The sequence below is a fragment of the Eleutherodactylus coqui genome, chromosome 5, assembly GCF_035609145.1.
Source record: "Eleutherodactylus coqui strain aEleCoq1 chromosome 5, aEleCoq1.hap1, whole genome shotgun sequence".
NCBI classification, from domain to species: Eukaryota; Metazoa; Chordata; class Amphibia; order Anura; family Eleutherodactylidae; genus Eleutherodactylus; species Eleutherodactylus coqui.
The window spans coordinates 252,649,649-252,670,816 of NC_089841.1; the positions used below are offsets into that span (position 1 = coordinate 252,649,649).

General features: G+C 43.1%; 1 protein-coding gene across 2 annotated transcripts in view; it reads left to right on the forward strand.

Annotated features, from left to right (window-relative positions):
• The window catches only part of HOOK3 (hook microtubule tethering protein 3), a 70,490-nt gene extending 59,184 nt beyond the window's left edge, over window positions 1–11,306 (forward strand). For both annotated transcript variants that reach the window (XM_066604494.1, XM_066604495.1), the window contains one exon: window positions 724–11,306. In XM_066604494.1, the coding sequence (XP_066460591.1) occupies window positions 724–864 (141 nt within the window). In that variant the 3' untranslated portion in view covers window positions 865–11,306. The remainder of the gene's footprint in view (window positions 1–723) is intronic.
• Window positions 11,307–21,168: the final 9,862 nt, after the last annotated feature.

A 21,168-nucleotide genomic window follows, 5' to 3' on the forward strand; every position in this document is an offset into this window, starting at 1 on the left:
CCCAGTGATGCTCACTCTTGTGTCATTACACAGGAACGAGTATTGCTAGTATCGCTCACACCGCTGTGGGCATGGAGGTGGAGTGGGCCTGTGAGCGTTCTTCCCCCGCCTGCCTCCATCCACAGTAAGCACACAGGTGCTCAGAAGTAGTACTGCCTCCTTACAACTAGCGCCTCGTCGTTCCGTCTTCTGCATACATTTACATGGGATAACTATCGTTCATATTTCCCCGGGAGCGTGGGAACCTGAACCATCATCATCCCGTGTAAAAGGGCCATTCGTTTACCTCTGCTCTCTCCTCTCCTGCATCATCTTATCTGCTAATTTAGGACCACTACAACGCATCTTTGAGGTCATAAATTAGCTGATAAGAACATTCAGCAGAGGGAAGCCAAGCATTCGGTCCAGCCCCACTCATAGATCTCCTACTGAGACTTAGACTGCAGTATCTGTATACAGGGATATGTAGAAGCTGCAGCAGACAAACAGTACATCATTTTTCATCCAACCCTGTTGCTGAAATTGTCAGCCCCAAAATATAGGCCTGTAAGTGTAAAAATAAAAATGTGCTCTGCAGAGGTAATCTCCTGGAAACCCCTTCCATGTCATGGGGTCAAGTGGCAGACTTCTTTTTTTATCTGGCACTTTGGTCCTATGGGCGAGCGATGAGTATCCTTGTGCCTGTTAATGCCTCATGCGTTGTATGATTTTTTTTCTTCTCAGGGTATGACCTTACATAAAAAAGCTGCAGAAGACAGACTGCAAAGTACAGGTTCAGGACAGTCATTCCTTGCAAGACAGAGGCAAGCCACGAGTTCTAGAAGGTCTTACCCAGGGCATGTACAGCCGGCCACAGCGAGGTAGAAGAAGCTTATGCCAGGAAATCTGCACCATAACCTTGTGTTGCACATAGCTGCATTTCAGGAAATGTCACCATTGTGCTTTTACTTTGTTCCTTCTCTTTTTAATATTTGTGTCCGATTTTATGTGTTTTGGTTTTTTTTCTCTTCCGTTTTTTTTAGTTTTTTTTTTTTTTTTGTCTCTTCTAAAAAATCCTTTATTTTGAATGTGCCAAATGGCTTTACACCATAACGACGTGTAAAGACGATGTGATTCTCTTTCGGGAGTTTTAAAATAAGAAACCTGTATCTGGCTGGTCTTACTATGTCCTCTTCTGAATGATCCCCACCAGTGACCTCTTTTGAAGGTGGAGGTGATGTCGTTATGCTACATGAGTATGGATGGTTCCCAAACCCCATAATGCTGGGAGGGTAACTTTTACTTTTAATTCATGGACTTCCAAAATTAGTTTCAGGAGGGTTTCTTGTAAAGAACATCTACTTGCAGCAGTGCCGTGCCGGGCACCAGATGCCAAGACGTCTTAGCATGTTTTAGAAGAAGGAAGCTGATTTCCACTATGGTCTATGCACTGTGCTCATGCTGCATTCCCAAACCATTCATGGGTATTGGCACAGGATGTCTTAAATTGTTGATTTGCACACCCCCTCCTCTTTAATACCTGCAAGTATGTGGTTACATTTCATAGAGATGGCCTCTTGTCTCGTTAAAGGGTGATCGATTTAAACTGCCTGAAAGAAGCCATTTGTACGCACAGAATGTCAATCTGTATTTTCAGGAACATGTATATATCTCCTAGGTGCTACAAGTGGCTGGGCTGACAGGATGCACTTTGCTTTGGTAACTTATTGGAATGCTCTGTCTGACCACATACATACCTATTTTTTTCTTTTCGACTGTGTTTTTATGTAATTTTATCTTACACTATTTTATACATTTAGAATTACTTTTTGAGCCAGTCTGATCCCGTATATTTACATTCATCCACTATTCTTTCAGCAGAACACACAGATTTAACATGGTGCACTAACTAAGATCATCTATTAGGGTCTTAAGGTCCTTTTTATATAGCCCCATTCTCTGTCCTTTATAACTAGCTCTGATTGACCGTATAGCATGTGAATTGGCACCCCTTGCTGTCGTACACGAGCGGCAGAGTACAGGCGGTCTGCATCCAAACGATCGTTAATGTGATTGTTCATCTTCATACGGATAGCATTTATCGACAGCACAATCCCGGTTTACACAGGAGAATGTGCTTCCGATTAGTGAGCATTTGTATCTGATCGGCTCAATGAACAAGCATTTGCTCGCTCGTTGGCTGATTACGGGTTTCTTCAGGCAGACTGTTGGCTGGGAAAGTAAATCATCATGCCTAATTGTTGGCATCCTAATAGGGCTTTAAAGTCTCCACGATGTGCCATTTAAGTGGCCAAAATCTAGCACACGTTATCTCCTAATAGAATATATATTGTCTCTAGTGGGTGGCGATTCAGCCCTTAACCCTTTCCAATCCACTGTCTGACGTCTTCCAACATTCTGATTGAAGCCTGTACAGCTATGATGGCGAAAGATGTCTGGCAGGGTATTCTTACTGTATATTACTGGCCACTCTGTTGTCGGGGGGGAGGCTCTCCAGCATGTCACATACTCATACTGCAGTACTGGCTCTAGCCAGCAAATGGTGCCATTGTATAATGACAGAAAGAGAGAGTCCCCCTAGGAAACCCTGAATTCAAAATTGGATTGCAAAGGGTTAATGTTCCTCTACTGGGACAATGTGAATGTGCCTGATTTAAAGGCTTCTGTCTTTGCGAGAGGTATCCTTTATATTAAGTGTCCAAAATTAAGAAAAACATGGATGTGCATGTCTTTATTAATTCACGATATAGAATGAAGGTAATTTGTGCCACTCTGAATGTTTAGGTGTAGGCAGTGACTGGTTTATTATATGAACGGTAAGGTAGCACTTTAAAGTAACTTATACATTTGGTTCTATTTTGTGTGTTTCGTGTTATTGTTTGCTTTTGTAAAGTGAAGCTACACCTAGGATTCTGTAAATTTAGACTTTAAGTAACGGATCAGCTTCATCCAAACTCTTGAGATATCTACAGACCCCACTTGTCAGAAGCCAGTCTATGGAAGATAAGGAAACGGCCGCCAAGCGTATAGCCATCACTTCCCATAGACTTCTTTAGAAGACCACTGGCTGAACATGTAAATTATTTCATCACAGCAGGGAAATGGGCGATATCGCACACTGTTGTCACTTATTTCCTTGAGGAATATATTACGTGTCACAGCAAAAATCCAACCTGTTCCCTGTAATATAAGCAGAGGGCACTGCCTCCATAGACCGCGGTGTAGACTGGCATTTCATACACCAGGCTTTAACTTTTGTTTGGTACCAGTTTCAAAGTGCAGGACTGCAATAAACAAGGCTGGGATCAAATAGACCCCATGGTACCACGCAAGGGCTGAACGAAGGCAGTTGTAGGAAATGGAATTGACATTATACCGGCTATGGGTAGGTATAGCTTTGCGCTTACAATTTGCATAGTTTTCTGTCTTTAAAATTCACAAATTTGTTAAACTGTTTCTGCTCTTTTTCACTTGGCCCCACCCACTCTTGAAAAACAATGAGTCGGGAAAACGTTCACAAACCTCCACGCAAATGGCTTGGGGGTCAAGTCTACAATAATATATTTATTTTTTTATGCCAGAAAACCAGCTCCGACACGTTAATCTCCCCAATTGTGTTTTTTGGATCCTACCAGCGAAATACTAATGGAACATAAGTAGAGGCGACAGCCACTGTAGACATTGGTGCAGATTTATTAAGATTGGCATTTATACACCAGTCTTTAACAAAAGTACTTGGCTGAGAAGAATTGGTTTGCACATCTATATGAATATTTTAGATTTCAATGAAAAGTTTCAGTCTTCGCTTTAAAAAAATAAAAATAAAAATTAAGCCACTAATTAACTATCTTAAACTTTGATAACCAGTTGAGGAGGAGAAATTGAGGGTGAATGCTCAGCATAAAATAACATTTTATATCTAAATTGGGCGGATTATGAGGTCTAGAAGCCTTATGTTTAAGGAGAACATTACATGAGTTGGGCTGGAAGTAGGCTTTCAGCTTTAAAGGAGGTAGGCTGTTGAGAAAAGGCTAAATTGAAGTCTGCTCATCCCTGTGTTAAAAATACATTAAAAGGTCATCGCTCACCTGATCCCCCCCCAGCTGCTGTTCTGATGGTGTTCCTAGTCCCCTGCTGCACTCTTCTTATGGGAACCACGATTTATGTCAGATCACAGGGTCATGTGATTGCTGCGGCCAATTACCAGCTGTATGGTAACTTGGGATCAGCCAGTAATTGGCTGCAGCAGTCACATGACTTTCTGACATGACGTCATCACTGGAGCCCGGAAGAACAGTGTAGTGGGGAACCAGACCCTTGACATAAGTATTACCTTAACCATTTGAGGAATTACAGCCATTTTTACATAACCATTCCATATTCAAAGTGTAAATGACTGGTGACACTCCAGAACATAGAATGGCCAGATGAAACGTTGTTTAACCCTAGATCACTAAGCATTACTCTCACAGAGCCGTGGGTGCAGGAACGTTCCGATGCCGTGACTGAGGAGGGATATTAAAGCAAGTATCAAAGATTTGTTGAAAGTGTTGTGCCGGTACTTCTCAAAGCACAGCCAAACAAATGCAAAATTTGCGCAGTTCGTCCATCCCAGAAGCACAGGGTGACCAAGTTCTTACGGCAGTCCTGCAGCGAGGTCATTTGTGGCGAACACACTGTTCGGTTTGCATTGACTGCAAGGGATACGTTTATTTAGTTTGATAGTTTTTAGGTAAATGTAATAAATGTCCTTTCATATAAGTTACTTTTTCACTAATAATTATGATAAGTAAATAAAATATTGAAGTTTTGATTTTGTTAGTCTGTGAGACTAATATGTAGTGACGGTGTAACTTGAAAATATGTTTAGTGATCCAGGGTTGTAAAGGGAAAAAAACACCTAAGCTCTGTAACAAGATTGAAGGGCTTGCCCACCTGTAAACTATGGATGGACTACCCTCAGGATAGACCATCAGTAATAAATCGGCAGAGCTTCATCACCCAGGTCCCCTGCCAATCAGCTGTTCACTGAGCTGATTTCTGCAAGAAACTGGCTGCTCCATTCCTACTGCAGTGGCCAGGCTTGGTATTGCAAGCAAGGTTTTTTCATTGAAGTGAATGGAAACTGCCTGTAAATACCAAGCTTGCCCACTGCAGTGGAATCAGGTCAGTACAAGAGCACACCAGCCCAGAGAACAGCTGATCAGAGGGGACTCTAGGTAACAGACCCCCTGTCAACCTGCTATTGATGGCATAGCCTCTAGATAGGTCGTTAATAGTATACATTTAACTTTTACCTGAATGATGGGAAAAGAACACTGTCACAAATGGGGAGGCAATATTTGGGCACGGGCAGGTTTGGCTGCTAATGGAGATGGGTCACTGCTGGCTGTTGATGGATACAGCAGGATGACCTCTAAAGAGTGCAGAGCTTTAGATTTGTCAAATGCTGCTAAAATCGTAGGGCAATGCCTAACAGTATAAATGGGAATGACCCAAAGTATGCCACAGATGCAAACCAAGAGCTTCAAAGTCATGGGCTATTTTTCAGTGGCCGGGTCCGTCCACCGACTAGTCTTGACTGAGCGGCTTTTTACTTACTGCAGACAAAACTGCAGGCAGAAAGACCTGCAAACGAGCAGCAACTGATGGGGGCTGTAGTAAAGCCCCGGCAAATCATCCAATGGGAGGAAACTCTGGATTAGGGGCGTCCATGCGTTCCAGACTTCAGGCAGTCATTGGATGTGAAGTTTTTCCATTGACGTATCAAAAGTAATTAGATAAATAATTACAAAAATAATACTTTTCTGTATGTCTGAAAATGTAAGAACGATTTACAATGGCTGTAATCCCTCAACTGTTAATGCAATATTTCTGATAAACCCCTTGACTTCAATGACATATTAACACTTTGTCTTAAATCCACTGAGGTGATGAAAGTCAAGATGATGGAAATCATGTCAGATACTTCTGGACCCAACGGTGTATATTAGCTAATAGGGATAAAGCCTGCCAATGCTCTCCTAACGCACATATTTCACATGACGCAACAATGTGTTAATACATTCTTGGCATCGGGATATGTCCTAACACAAGTGTTGATCTGTTTTCGTTCTGAAGACCATGCTAACCCACCCAGTTCCTGGCCTTACATTACAGTGTATATAGTTCTAAAACCAACCTATTGACATTAATTGGCGATGTCTCATGGCAGAAGAATATGATACGGCGTATCTGCTCAAACTGATAGCTATGGATCCACCCCCTCCAGTATGGCTATCTCATGTTTGCCTTCAGGTGGTTGGGTAGCGCAGCCTACAGTTGGTGTACAAGCCAGGCTTGGTTACAGACAAAATGAATAAAATGTTTTGGCCAGGTTTAGGCTTAAAGGTGCTGCCGAAAGCAACACTGCGATGGAACCCCTGAATGGGAATGAAGGGAACGCGTATAACTAAAAAAGTGATTCAGACACTGTGGTTTCTGGCTCACTAACGACAATGAATGCTTCTGTTAGTTTCCTTTCAGGGGTTCCATCATAATGCTGTATTCAGAACTTGTGACGTAATCCCCAGATGAAATCCCACACTGTGGCATCGCTACCTCAGGGACCATATTTGTGTCTGACATTGATTGGTAATAAGTACTTAACCCTTTCCAATCCAGTGTCGGACAGCTTCCGACATTAAGATTTCCCTGCATTGTTCTGATGGGGCGGACCTCGCCCAATATGTTTCTAACACTGTGCAGGACAGAGCTCCGATGTTGTCCTCCGACATCAGAGCTCTATCCTGTATACTGTAACATACATATATTGAACAGCCTCTGACATCAGAGCTCTGTCCTGTATGCTGTAATATACCTATGCAGAACAACCTCCGACATCAGAGCTCTGTCCTGTATGCTGTAATATACCTATGCAGAACAACCTCCCACATCAGAGCTCTGTCCTGTATACTGTAACATACATATATTGAACAGCCTTTGACATCAGAGCTCTGTCCTGCACCGTGTTAGAAACGTGCTATACACATTGTATGCAGCTATAGGATGCCTCTGTTTGGCACGGCGTTACATAGATATCATTAGAAAAATTAGAAACTAATCATCCTATTATATAAATGTAGGTAATATCAATATACATATATTTACAAGATTATTTATTACAAATGATCTTCCCGATGTGAAACACTCAGAACTCGCGTTCAATTTGCAAAATATTGCTAATAAAATCATCATGACAGGTCATTTTTATGGGTTTCTGTTGAGTAATTCTAAGGAATCCACAACGCACTTCCCACCCAAAATAAATTAAGACCTGAGGAGCGTGTGAGTGGCAGGGAAACTGGATTGGAAAGGGTTAAAGAAAACATCTACACAAAGCTTACAACTCTTCTTGCTGATAGGCTGTCAAAAGAAGGTCAGTGGGAGCGGCTGTGGTAGACCTTCGACTTCTGGGTATTGCAGTGTATTGTTCTACACTGCTGGAGTAGAAGTCCCTTCTGGAACTTGCCCAGATTTGCCACATACTGTAGTGTATTGTCACAGAGGTTGGATCTGGGAAACGTTCATGGTTCTTGTGTACCTAAGTCGATGGTCCTATTGTGTTACTTTGTGCTTGCTTTGAGTGCATGTTGTGTAATCTTCCAGCAGAAGTTCTCACATATTCACAGTTCTAAAGCATTACAAGACAAGATATTAACAGTTTGTCCTGTTTTGAATTGGTAATCAAATTTTCTGCTTAAGTTTGACATATCCCAGGATGTGTGATTGACTTTGATAATTCATTTGCATATTCTGTGGGTGGATTGCTTATAAGTGTCCTAATTCTTTTTGATTATAGCAGTACTAATTACCAATCTTCTAAAATTAGTACTAATATTAAAATAGTCTTCTTTTAGTTGAAGCATTACATATTTATGGGGTTGTTGACTAACAGACCTCCCTTAGCAATGTCTAACAGTATTACGCTTTATGCTACCCTTTTGGGCTTCTTACAGAGTAGGCTGGCAGTAAAGTGGACAGAACAGTAGATGCGGGTGTGAAGAATAGAGAAAGGCACACGAGCGGTCATATGCTTTTGCAGTGCATTCAGTCGCATACTTTATAGTTGCATGGTTATGCAGTTTTGAGCGCTACCTGATGTCCTAAAGAGGATCTGTCTTGTCCTCTGACAAGTGGATTGGGCTACATACCTCTGCAGACACATCCCCTCTTTTTTTAAACTTAGACCCTTGTTTGTCTTCAATGGCTCCCGTTATTTTTGGTACTCAAGTCTAGTACGGTCTCCACCACCCAGGCTCAGGGTGCTTTCGCATTTGCACTGGGGATTCTGATTTCCTGCTCCATTCTGGGAACAGGAAAGGGGAATCCGCACAGCAGAACAGTTTTGTCCTTGGATGGAACAGAACAGCGCCAGACTGACTCCGTTAACTATAATTGAGTCTGCTTACTTTCCACCCAGTTGCCCGGTTTTAGGAGGGGGGAAAGTGATGCATGCAACGCCTTTTCTTCCAGTACTTGCAACCGGAGATTTCACCGCGGATGTGAAACCGGCCTTAGTCCAACACATCTGTAGAGATTTGTCAATGAAGTCGTATCGGGGTCTGAAAGGAACGGGAGTCATTACCGCCCATTCTGCTGATCATTAATGACTGTAAAGCTGTTCTATGCTTTTATTAACCTTTTTCTTTAGCTGTTTAACACTTTTTAGCATTTCTGATGTGGTGTTGAGGGGCTTCAGAACGCGTGTAGAGGGGATCTGTTACCAGACATACCACTTATAAGCTACCGTTACAAAAGGGAAAACTGCATTCTACGTGGGTCGTTGATCCTCCACAGTTATGAAGATTGTCTACCAAAACTGTTATCTTCCACGCTAGCCTTAAGACTTCAGCCATATAATAACACAAGCAAACGTCTACAGAGATTTGTCTTTTGTCTCCTCCTTTCTCTATAGAAATATGTAATGTGTTTTTAGCCTGTGTTGGATTGAGGGTTGTAGATGTCATATTCCACTTCATACCGTTAATCCTTTCTCCTTGCTATTTATTTGCAGTGATCTCATTGCATGACCGTGGCATGGTGCGCAGTCACTTTTTGCATGAACATTTGTGTTTGGACGGCCTAACCAGCAGACTAACCATCATTAGGGCCAGTGGTCTAACCTATGTTTGCTTCCTTCCATTTATGCTTCTGCTTGAAGCACTTTTGTATCTTTTTGTCACAGCTTGTATCAAGGTATTGTGCTTTTTTTTCTTTCTTTTATGTATTTGAAGAACTCATTGTACCTAATATGCATCTGACTCTTATCATGTAGCCTATATAGCTGCCATTTAATGCAACTGCATCATCTTCAATGAAGTGATACTGATAAAGTGAGTGGTACAGCTGCTAGACCGACTGTACCCAACGTTGGTGGGTACCACTGCTAGGCCTACTGTACCCAACGTTGGCTGGTGTCGTTACTAGACCGGCTGTACCCAACGTGGGTGGGTGTCGTTACTAGACCGGCTGTACCCAACGTGGGTGGGTACCGCTACTAGACCGGCTGTACCCAACGTGGGTGGGTGCCGCTACTAGACCGACTGTACCCAACGTTGGTGGGTACCACTGCTAGGCCTACTGTACCCAACGTTGGTGGGAACCGCTACTAGGCCTACTGTACCCAACGTTGGTGGGAACCACTACTAGGCCTACTGTACCCAACATTGGTGTGTACCGCTACTAGACCGGCTGTACCCAACGTTGGTGGGTGCCGCTACTAGGCCGGCTGTACCCAACGTTGGTGGGTGCCGCTACTAGATTGGCTGTACCCAACGTTGGTGGGTGCTGCTACTAGTTCGACTGTACCCAACGTTAGTGGGTGCCGCTACTAGTTCGACTGTACCCATTGTTCGTGGGTGCCGCTACTAGACCGGCTGTACCCAATGTTGGTGGGTGCCGCTACTAGACCGGCTGTACCCAACGTTGGTGGGTGCCGCTACTAGACCGGCTGTACCCAACGTTGGTGGGTGCCGCTACTAGACAGACTGTACCCAACGTTGGTGGGCACTGCTACTAGACCGACTGTACCCAACGTAAGTGATGAAGAGCTCTAACACTGGTTATGGGCAATGCTGCCTCCAAGCTTGTTAACGCGGAGCGCAATTTAACCACTCACACACACCAAAATAGCTGCAAAGAAGGAATGGCGAGTGTATACTTCTAAGTTAGTTCCTATTGTATAGACCCTTGCAATATGTAACGAGTACATTTTGTGAATATGACTGTTTAACTAAGAAACGACTTGTTTACATCTTCATGTTCTCATTTTCTTAAAAATGTAAGATTTTTATTTTAAATTATATTCTACAGCTTTTTGTTTTGTCGTCGCCACATCGTATCGATTCCCCGATGTACCATCTATGGACTTGATTTGCATCTACTTGCTGCCTTAGCCTGTATTTACACAAACCATACTCATCCAGTTAATGTATTTCTACTAACATTTCTTGTATTTATATATATTTGTATCTAGACACGGCGAGGCTCCGGCTCCGGTTTTGCCTGTTTTATTGTATAGATTAAAATGCGACTTTTTACTGCAGTATTACTTACTACGATCCGTACAGAACAGTGACTTTTTTAATACTGATACCGATGCAAGCTTTAATGTTTTATTTCAGCTGTTATCAGATTGTAAACCTAACAGACTCCATAAAGGGGTCGGAGCCGATTTTAGAATATCGTACGTATGACATCCCGTAGATGCGTCGGTGCTTTTAAGACTTTGTAAAGCGTAAATGCGACAAAGACGTATTCAGCCGCTTCAGTCCTAGAAGTAGAATCCTGATGCGGAGACCCTTTTTTATCAGAATAGAAAATCAACTTTTATAAAGTAGCTGCAACTTCCGTCCAATTGGAGACGCTTGGAGCGTTGTTGTTGTACCATAGTCCATCAAGCGTGATGGATTATGTCTACCCAGCATGCACTAGTTTTCCTTTGTACTCTAGTTGCTTGCCCATTTTTTTCATGGTCACCTGCTTTAAAATTTGATGGCAATTAGAAAAAGTGTATCATTTCCTTCCTGTAACTTCGTAAACCATTGTGAATGCGAGACTGCAGTAGGATACCTGTAGGACCACATCTGTGGTCGGCGGTACATAGAGGACATGTTGGTATCAGTGGTGACAAGACTTGTGTATATAGGATGAATGCTTATCATTATGAACATGAAATGTACATTTTTTCAGTCAATTCTTCCAGTGTAACCAGAAGTGTACTTTTGTTAAGGAACTTGTAAATAAACTATTTTAAAAGAAATTAATTCTGCGTAATTTGTATTTTCTGTTCGTTTACAAAAAGAGGTAATTGTTGGTTATTTAATTGGTCCATTTGTCCGGTAATGACACAAGTTTGCAAGCCTCAGTATGTATGGTAAAAACAGACCATAAAAGGGGTAATTTCAGATCGATGAGGAATCGACCACGGGGACCCCCACTGATGCCCAGAATGGGGCTTGACACATCCTGAGGCAGGGGCAGCAGTTCTTGCACATGGGTACCGCTGTCCTACTCCCTTCAATGGGACTGCTGGAGAGAGCCAAGTTCAACCTCTCTGCTATCTCTAGTGGTCCCATTTAAAAAATCGAGCTTTTGTCCATAAGTGTCCTCACTTGGGAACATTACAGAGCCCTTTTCCTGGGGGTTCATCTAATGATCCATCCCTTCCTACATTACATTCATCACATACGGTCAAGGGTTCTTCTAATGACCCATCCCCTCTTATGGTACAGTTATCACATATGCTCAAGTTTCTTCTAATTATCCATCTCCTCTTAGAAGAACTCTTGACCATATATGATGACTATACCCTAAGAGGCGATGGATAATTAGAAGAAACTTGACCATATGCGATGACTGTACCGTAAGAGGGGATGGCTCATTAGAAGAACCCTTGACCATATATGATGACTGTACCCTAATGACCCATCCCCTCTTACGGTACAGTCCTCACATATGCGAAGGGGTTCTTCTAATGAGCCATTTCCTCTTATGGTACAGTCATCACATAAGGTCAAGGTTCTTGTAATGAGCCATCCCCTTTTACGGTACAGTCATCACTTATGATCAAGGGCTCTAATGAGCCATCGCCTGATCAATGGTTGATCAATGCATGATCAATGGTTGTTCTAATGACCCATCCCCTCTTAAGGTACAGTCCTCACATATGGTCAAAGTTCTTCTAATGATCCATCCCTTTGTACAGTACAGTCATCATATATGATCAGGGGGTTCTTATTATGACTCATATCCTCTTCAAGGGGTTGTCTCATGAAAGCATGTGGGGTTATGCACTTCTGTATGGCCATATTAATGCACTTTATAATATACATCGTGCATTAATTATGAGCCATACAGAAGTTATTCACTTACCTGCTCCGTTGCTGGCGTCCTCGTCTCCACGGATCCGTCTAAAATCGCCTCTTCTGGCGATTTTAGACGCGCTTGCGCTGTGCGGTCTTCTCCCTTCTGAATGGGGCCGCTCGTGCCGGAGAGGTGCTCCTTGTAGCTCCGCCCCATCACGTGAGCCGATTCCAGCCAATCAGGAGGCTGGAATCGGCAATGGACCTCACAGTGAAGATCCCGGCGGCCATCTTACTAAGGTAAGTAAGAAGAAGGAAGAAGTCGCCGCAGCGCGGGGATTCGGGTAAGTACTACCCGGTTGTTTTTTTTAACACATGTATCGGGTTTGTCTCGCGCCGAACGGGAGGCCTATTGAATAAAAAAAAAAACCCGTTTCGGCGTGAGACAACCCCTTTAAGGCTGATTTAGACACAATTTTCGCTCAAAAATTGCTCAAAGCCATCTTTTGAGTGAGAATCATGTTTTACTGCACTGACATTGTGCAGTTTTCATTAAGCCGTCACTGATCATTCCCTTTCAGCATGCTGAAAGATCAGCAATCAGTTATCAGGGATTCACAGCGGGATACAGCTGATACTATTGTTTCAGCTGTATCCCGCTCCCTGAAGATAGGCGGGGTATGAAAAACAGAGCGGTCCAGCTGTGTTCTGCATCCTCCGCTCGGAGCGCTTGGCTGTATACCAGCTGGATGCAGAAGACAAGTGGCCCTGCTTGTCTTCTGCATCCCCCCACTTGGAGCGCAAGGTGAGCGCTCAACGTTTGAGCGATCACCTTGCGCTGTAAAAAAGTACAGAGCGATTATCGCTCAAAAGATTTTTTGAGCAATAATAGTTGTCTAAACCAGGCTTTACAGTACATTACAGATGCTGTGGGCGTGCTGTGTTCTAATTTTGCTTTTATTATTATAGACCAGTGTTTCCAGTCCACTTGGAACCCCACAGGTCATGTTTTCTGGATCTTCTCTGTATTGCACAGGTGATGTAATTATCGTTCGTGCCTCAGACATTGCCACATGACCTGTGAGGCTCCATGAGGACTGTAGTATGGGAAACCCTGTTGTAGACAGTCAGTGTAGACCTGTATTAACCCTTTCCAATCCTATGTCTATCCTCGTTTTCTAGGCGGTTTACTCTTTTTCTGCCGTTATACAATGGTGCTATCTGCTGGCTAAAGCCAGTACTGCATGAGGTGACACGTTGGATAGGCTCCAACAACAGAGAGGCTGGCAATATACAGTAAGAGATCCCCAAGGGACATCTTCCAACATCGGAGCTGTACAGCCTTAAATCATAATGTCTTCAGTGGTCAGATAGTGGATTGGAAAGGGTTAAAATGACTGCTCAGCTGCAGCGATTGAGTGTGTAAGGTGAAGATGCAGAACGCTCCTGTTTTTATCAACTATTGGTAACCCCAAAGCATGGTAGATTGTCTCACTGCCACAACATTGTGATATTGCTATTTCAGCTACACAAGTCAAAACTTGCCAATGAAACTTTATAAAGTTTGCCATATATTAGCATTTAAAAGACAATTGATATCACTAAAGTGAGTTTAATTACAAGTAGAACGTCTTACTGTAACCTCCATGTAATGGCAAACTAGAAAAATCCATTAGCTGTGGGGGCTCCAAGTCGATGCAGAATTGTAATGTACAACTCCCCTTATGAATGACAGTGCTTTTAAGATTTTACTTGTAGGAAAATAAATGCATATTGAGATATTTCAAGGACTTGAGTACAATTATGAGTCACTCAGAATTTATTTCTAGGAATTGATATTTCCCTTCTAAACAATGAATAAGGACAAGCTGTATAGTGACATGGTGCAGACAAAGCTCGAAGAGGCTCTGCTGTATTCTCAAAGGAGTTGTATGGGGGGCTCTGAATGGGCACACGGGGGCAGGTCTGCTAATCTTGTCAAATATTTAGGTGAGGAATAGAGAGGAGTGAACGTACTCTGTTCGGGTGTTTTTGGACTCGAGCACCACTTTTTCCGAGTAACTGACTACTCGGACGAAAAGATTTGGGGGGTGCCGGGGGTGAGTGGGGGGGGGGGGGGGGGGGGTGAGAGAGCTCACCCCTGTTCCCCACTGCTACCCCCCGCTCCACCACGCCGCCCCCCGAATCTTTTCGTCCGAGTAGTCAGTTACTCGGAAAAAGCGGTGCTCGATCCAAAAACACCCGAACCGAGTACGTTTGCTCATCTCTAGTGAGGAAGTAAAAATAGGTGTCGAATATATCATGTAGGCACATGTGCAATAGTTTGGGCTCCTCTTACTAGAAGTTAAGACTCTTCTTTTTTTTAACGCCAACTGAAGGCTGGCTTTCTTCACACTATTATTTTGTACTAAAAAGGTCCTCTCCCCTTTTCTAGGGACACTTGAGTATCTAAGCAAGGTGCAAAAAGCTTCTAAAGCAGATAATTTTGCACGGCACGAGGATCAGATTTTTGATGCATTTGGAGCCAAAGTACAGCATAATTTACATATCTGATTTTTAATCTGTGTAGTTGGATATCAAATTGCCATGAAGGATTTTATGCCCTTCAGATTGACTGACCGGTTATCATGCTATGAATTAACTGGCCGCACAATTTTAGTTCACGGTAACCGTTTGAGCACTAGTAATCTACAGATCCAATGCTTAGCATATTAGAGGAATCTGTAAATTGGCCAACGCCCTTCATAGTAGTGTAGGAAGGATTTGGCTCTCGGAGCGCACTAAGCCATCCAATGCAGAAGTTAGAGTAGGCTCCCAGTGGAAGGGTCAATGCATTTTACATTTTTGGATGTCGGCAGTGACCATGTGACAGATGTCATACATTTAAGCTCTGCCATTCCCCCATGGACACAGAAGGAAGCGTACATTTTCGAGCACTGTCTGCCCTATTTTACTACGATTAACAAGCCTCATAACCCATCACAATGATGGGGTGCGTTAAAAGCTGCTGTCGGAGGCCGTAACATGCATCCACAAATGGCAGTAAAATCATGTCATTTTGCCGACGGCATGTGTGAGAGTGGCCTTAGGATAGATCCTCAATAGTTAATTGCTGGGGACCTCCTGCTCGAGATCTCCGGCGATGAGCTAATTGCCTCTTGCTGTCAGTACAGCGGCCTGAACGGACGTCATAGGGGATGGGAAAGGAAGTGCCCTCATTTCAGCAGGCTGGGCAATAAGCTCATCGTTGGGCATCCTGAACAGCAGATCCCTGGCAATCACCTATTAATGATGTATCCTGAGGTCATCAATAGTTTTTTATCTGAAAACCCCTTTACATTTCATTGAAACTTTTGTACATCTGTGTCTCTAATAGTCAGCTCTCTAAGTTGGTTGTAGGAATCTCCTGTTATGCTGTGTTCTATACACTGTTCACAGAGACCTGCAGATTCTGCTCCATCTATAATACACACACACATATAATTATGTAGGAACCTTGAGCAGTACTGAGCAGTGTAGATGTAATTCCAGCAGGTATTATACAGTAAACAGTCACTTTTAGATCAGGCAGAGTGACTCGCAGTGAGTGTGAAGGGAAAATCGAAAGTTCACACCTTATAATGCCCATGTTTTACCGTGGAGCGTCTGTACAGATGGCGATTGTGGAATCCACAATACAAATTCTGTGGCGTGAGACTGGCCTAAGTCACAGATTAATTTCAGTTAAACCTCCAGAGTGCAGGAAGAAAACGTAAGTGAACCTCTGTTAATGATATTAAGTACTAATTGGCAAAAGATGTTCCAGAGAAGGAGAGGAGATTTGAAAGTGTGGATTTGACAGCTGCTTTTCGAACTTTATAAAGGGGCACAAAGCGCCGGAGGGCCTGTTTTTGTTGGCCAACTTTAAATGGCGTTATTTTATGGTCCGTACAACTTTTTGATGACATTTTAATCCATTTCTCGGAAGGCAGATCAATAAAATGACAGCATTTTTGGCACGATTTACCTTTTTTTTATGGAGTTCACTGTTGGGATAAATATAATAACTTTATTCTGTGGATCGATAAGATTAGGCTATATTATAGGCTGGCTGCACACCACCTGGTCAGATTCTGCATGTGGGATCCCGCAGCGGAATTCGACCCTGTGCCTGGCCGGTGACCCCTGCATACTTGTCCGCATCCTTCTTTTCTGTACTGTGGATGTGCTGACCGGTGCACATGTGGAGTACAGACAATGCCGGTCCATTGCTTGGCATTGGTATGGATCCCGCGACCTTTCCGCAGTGATGATTGTGGAAGGGCCGCGGGTCGGACTGCTTCCATTGACTTCAATGGAAGCCCTCCACACGGAATCTGCCTTGAGATAGAGCATGCTCCGATTCCCCCCCCCCCCCCCCCACCCACAAGCGGAAAATCGCAGTTGATTTCTGCTTGTAGACAGGTAAATCTGTTTTACATAGCATACTATGGCAGGTATTTGCTGCAGGAGGCGAACGCTTGCTCCGGATTCTGCAATGCAAATCCGGCTGTGTGCAGGCGGCCTAAGTTGTAGTTTTCATTGGTATCATCTTGAAGCACATATAATAGTTTAATTGCTTTAGATTTCAAATTATAATCCTGTTTTTTTTATGAAATATTTGGATGAGTCAAAGATCGTGTCCCCCTAGGACATAAACATCAGTCGACACAAATGTTAACACAAATGAAGTAGTAAAGATCATGTCTTCCTAAGACATACCCCCTAGGATATAAATTTAATTTGACACAAATGTATATGTCCCCTGCCAATATTTCTAATGATAACCATTTCCTTATTTCTAAACCTAATCATACTGCAGAATCCTAAACCGGCAACTGTGCGGAAGCAGTGTGTTAAATTCCATTTTGCTGAACAAATCTCTCCACGTGAATTCTTTGAGACATGGTGGAAGCGAAAGGACAACGGTATGTTCACCACTGTACGCCAGTATGATACAGAGTGTAGTAGAAAATGATGATTAATTAGCGTAAAATGTCTATTGATTTGTATAAACTAGATTTATTACACAGCTGTAGTGATTCAACTCTACAGAGGCTGGTAGCGGCATTGTTCATTATGGTAATTGCTGGACAATGGCATGATCAAAGGATGTGTGCTATAACATTAGCCTAATGTAAGTTTCAATGCAGCCTCTCTAGGGTTAAGTTACATAGGTATGCAGTTAAACTGGAAGGTATACCTTGGGCGTTTCTCCTGCCCTTCACCCCCACCCCCCTTCCCTCAACTTCTGAGACAAAGGAAGAAGTCTTTGCCTGACCACATGGCTAGAGGACAAAGACTAGTTTGCACACAGGGCCTGGGGAGGAGATTCTATATAGTTCAACCAATAACAATAAGTATATACTACGTATGTCATATGTTATACGCCCATAAAGGGCAGGTATTATGTGTTTTAATAAAAGAGGCTCTAGCATTGTAACTGGCCAGACTGATAATTGCGTCAGAGTGGTTTCGTTCATGCGTGTACACGCCATACTATACAATTAGGAAGCTACAGAATACCTCACACCCTGCTGGAGAAATTCGGATCCAGAACAGTCGTAACCCATAGGCAATCACATAGATTGCCTTACGCAGTTATGCTTACATTAGCATGTCGGAATTGCGTAGTACTTGAGAGCAAAATAGAACACAGCATTTTCTATTGTTCTCTATGGGTGTGTAATTACATTTCGTAGGGGTGTCAGGTATATGTGCCATCGCTAATCGCAGGAAATATATTTAAAATAAAGGTATACTGCACACAACTGCGTGTGTGAGTACACAGTCATGCACACTACAATTTCCCCACTATACGTAAATGTAAAATGCTGCGGGGGCCCGGCAGAGTTTTTACAGCTGTTGAGCCAGTTGTCACGGCCCATTCCACAGCTGTAAAAACATAGCCGGACCCCCTCAGCATGTTACGCTTACGTCCGTGTGAGCCTAGACTCACATCTATTCCAGTAAGAGACTATATGCTGCGTGTGGGCACCAGTTAGAGAAGTTTTGGGTCAATGTGATTGACCCATTCATGGCTGACGTGAACTGTGTCGGTTGACGGTTGTAGGAAGCACGCAGCCCAGGAATCCCTGTGCACCGTTGAACCTGGACGTGCCACACGTCGAATTATCAGAGGTTTCCAGCAGACCAGAGCTCAGCAGTGACTAGCCCGTTTATAGAGCAATGCGCAAAGAGCGAGCCTTCCTGCTGGATACCCACGAGGACGCATAGTTCCTGTTAACCCCTTAAGGCCCCTTTTACATGAGCCCACAGTCTTTTAAGTGACTGTGCGAGCGCTGATGTTGCCACTAAGGTCGTCAGCGCTCGTACAGAGCATTCTGACGGAAAGTCTTGATGCCGGCTCGCAGGCTTCTCTTCTGCTTCTCGCTCAGTGTTTCACCTCCTATGGGAAAAGCTGAGCGAAGAGCTGTCACACGGGACGGGAAGCCAGCGAGCCAACCAGGTTTATTATCAGCCTGAAAAGTCCGCTTAAATAATCGCGAACGATAAGCAAGCATTTTTTTTTTGGAGGGGGGGGGGGGGGGTTTGCATTCGTACTGAACGATTATCATTCAAATTCGTTCATGTGAATGAATTTTGAGCAATAATCGTTTCGGCTAAATGGGCTTTTAGTGATGAGCCTATTTTGTGTCTTAAGGACCAAGCGATTTTCATCATTGCATTGTGAGAGCCATAACTGTATGAGGGCTTGTTTTTTTGGAACAAGTTGTATATTTTAATGGCAGCACTCTGGAGTCCGTATAATGTGTTGTAGAACCTACTGGTACCTTGTGACTGCACTGTGGAGTGCCAATGGGTGACGGAAAAAGCTGCAGTTGCTATTGATTGTGGCGTGTGAGGGGTTAAACTGCCGGAATCTGAGGTTTCTCTTCACCTGGCAGTGAGAGCAGGATCCTGTCTGTCAGTCAGTGAAGCCACCTCTTTAGAAACATGTCTGCGAAGTTTTAAAGCCCATTAGTCAGGTCAGTAAAAAGGCGTATTGACCGTCACTAAGGGGTTCATACACAGCCAAGAACATTGGTGACGAGCGGTATAACGCAGTGGGTGATGGCAGTTTTCGCAGTCCAGATGGTTTGCAAGTATATAGCGCTGTTTCATGAACTCTACAACGTTGTTGTTTGTATCGGCAATAACAGGATGGAGGATCTTCTTAAAGAAATGCTGATCCCTTTTAATTTGAGGTTCTAGTAAGAATGTCCTTTCTTGCCCATGGCAACCAATCAGAGCTCAGCTTTCATTTTACCAGAGCTCAATAATATATGAAAGCTGAGCTCTGATTAGTTGCTATGAGCAACAAAGAACATTCTTCCTATAAGCCAGCTTGATAAATATCCCCCAATGTCACTAAATAAGCAGGGGGACATAATCTTCGCTTGATCCAGATATCTTTTATTTTTACAGCATTCACTGTGTGGGGTTTAACATAATCTTGTAGCTCAAGTTGCTACAGATGCATCAATACCAATTATGTGTTGCTTTTTAAAAATTTTTTTACAATAAAAAGGTCTGAAAGCAAAAAAAAACATTTTTAATTTGTCTTTTTTTTTTCATTTTACAAAACACTCTCAAATTCTTTTTCACTTTTTTTGAATAAGCGATCTTCTAATCACTCATATAATACATTGCAACACTTCTATATTGCAGTGTATTATGCCTGTCAGTTTTACAATGACAGGACAAGCAGCCTATTACATCCTGCTTCTGCCAAAGCCTAACAGACTTCCACACTTGGAGGCCATTGCTTGGTTCCTGGCTGCCATGGCAATCCATTGGTACTCTATTAGCGCATCATAGGGGGTCGATGGGGTGACCAAGGTAGGGGTTAGATGGCTCCGGTCAGAGGGAAGTGGCAACTGGGAAAGACATGAAAGGAGACAGGTTGTTAAGAACATTAACTCCAATAACAGGGCTAATACGAAAAACATAGAAGAGCAATACTAAAAGTCCAAAGCCCTCTAGGCGCTGTCCAGGCGCTGGGAGTTTTTTGCGTTCTACATAATGGAGAATGCAACCTACAAGTTCAGAACTTTTGCAGGAAAGTCGCCACTTCCCGCAACACCAGCTGATGGCTGAGATGACCGGCTGCAGGTCAAACTGAGCGAATGGAGGCTTTGACCTGTTGGTTAACACATGGACAGAATGGGCATTTTATAGCCCTTTCCTCACAGATCCTACATGCTGCTTACCTTTACACCACAGCTCAGTAGATGGCGCTCTAAAATTATCTTTTACTGAGTATTTCATGTCACATTTACAGCGTTGGTCTTAATGTATATCTATACTGCGGATTCCAACAGGATCCATTCACAATCTATAGCCTATGAGGGCAACCTGATTGTGTACCCAGCTAAACCGCAAAACAAGGGTTGCATTTTTTGGACTTTTTTCCCTTTTAAGTCCCATTTTACATGTAATAATTATCACTCAAAAGTAGTTCAAACAACTGAATTTGAGCGATAATCGTTACATTACATACTGCCATTGTGCACTTTTCGTCTGAATGATGATTTTAAGGTGAAAGTATCTTTCAACAGCCTGCATGCTGTTCTCAACAGGAGCCAGGAGATTACATTGTATTCCGCCAGCAGCCCCAATGAGAACAATAAAGCTGTTTGATTAGTCACAGGCTGGGCTCTGCAAACAGCTCCTGGAGGCCCATTTACATGCAAATGAAGATAATAAAGTGGTAATAGCCATTAGTGTCTATTAGCACTTTACGCAAAATGATCGTTAAACTTTCAATCATTGGAAAGATTATCTTTGTGTGTAAATAGGCCTT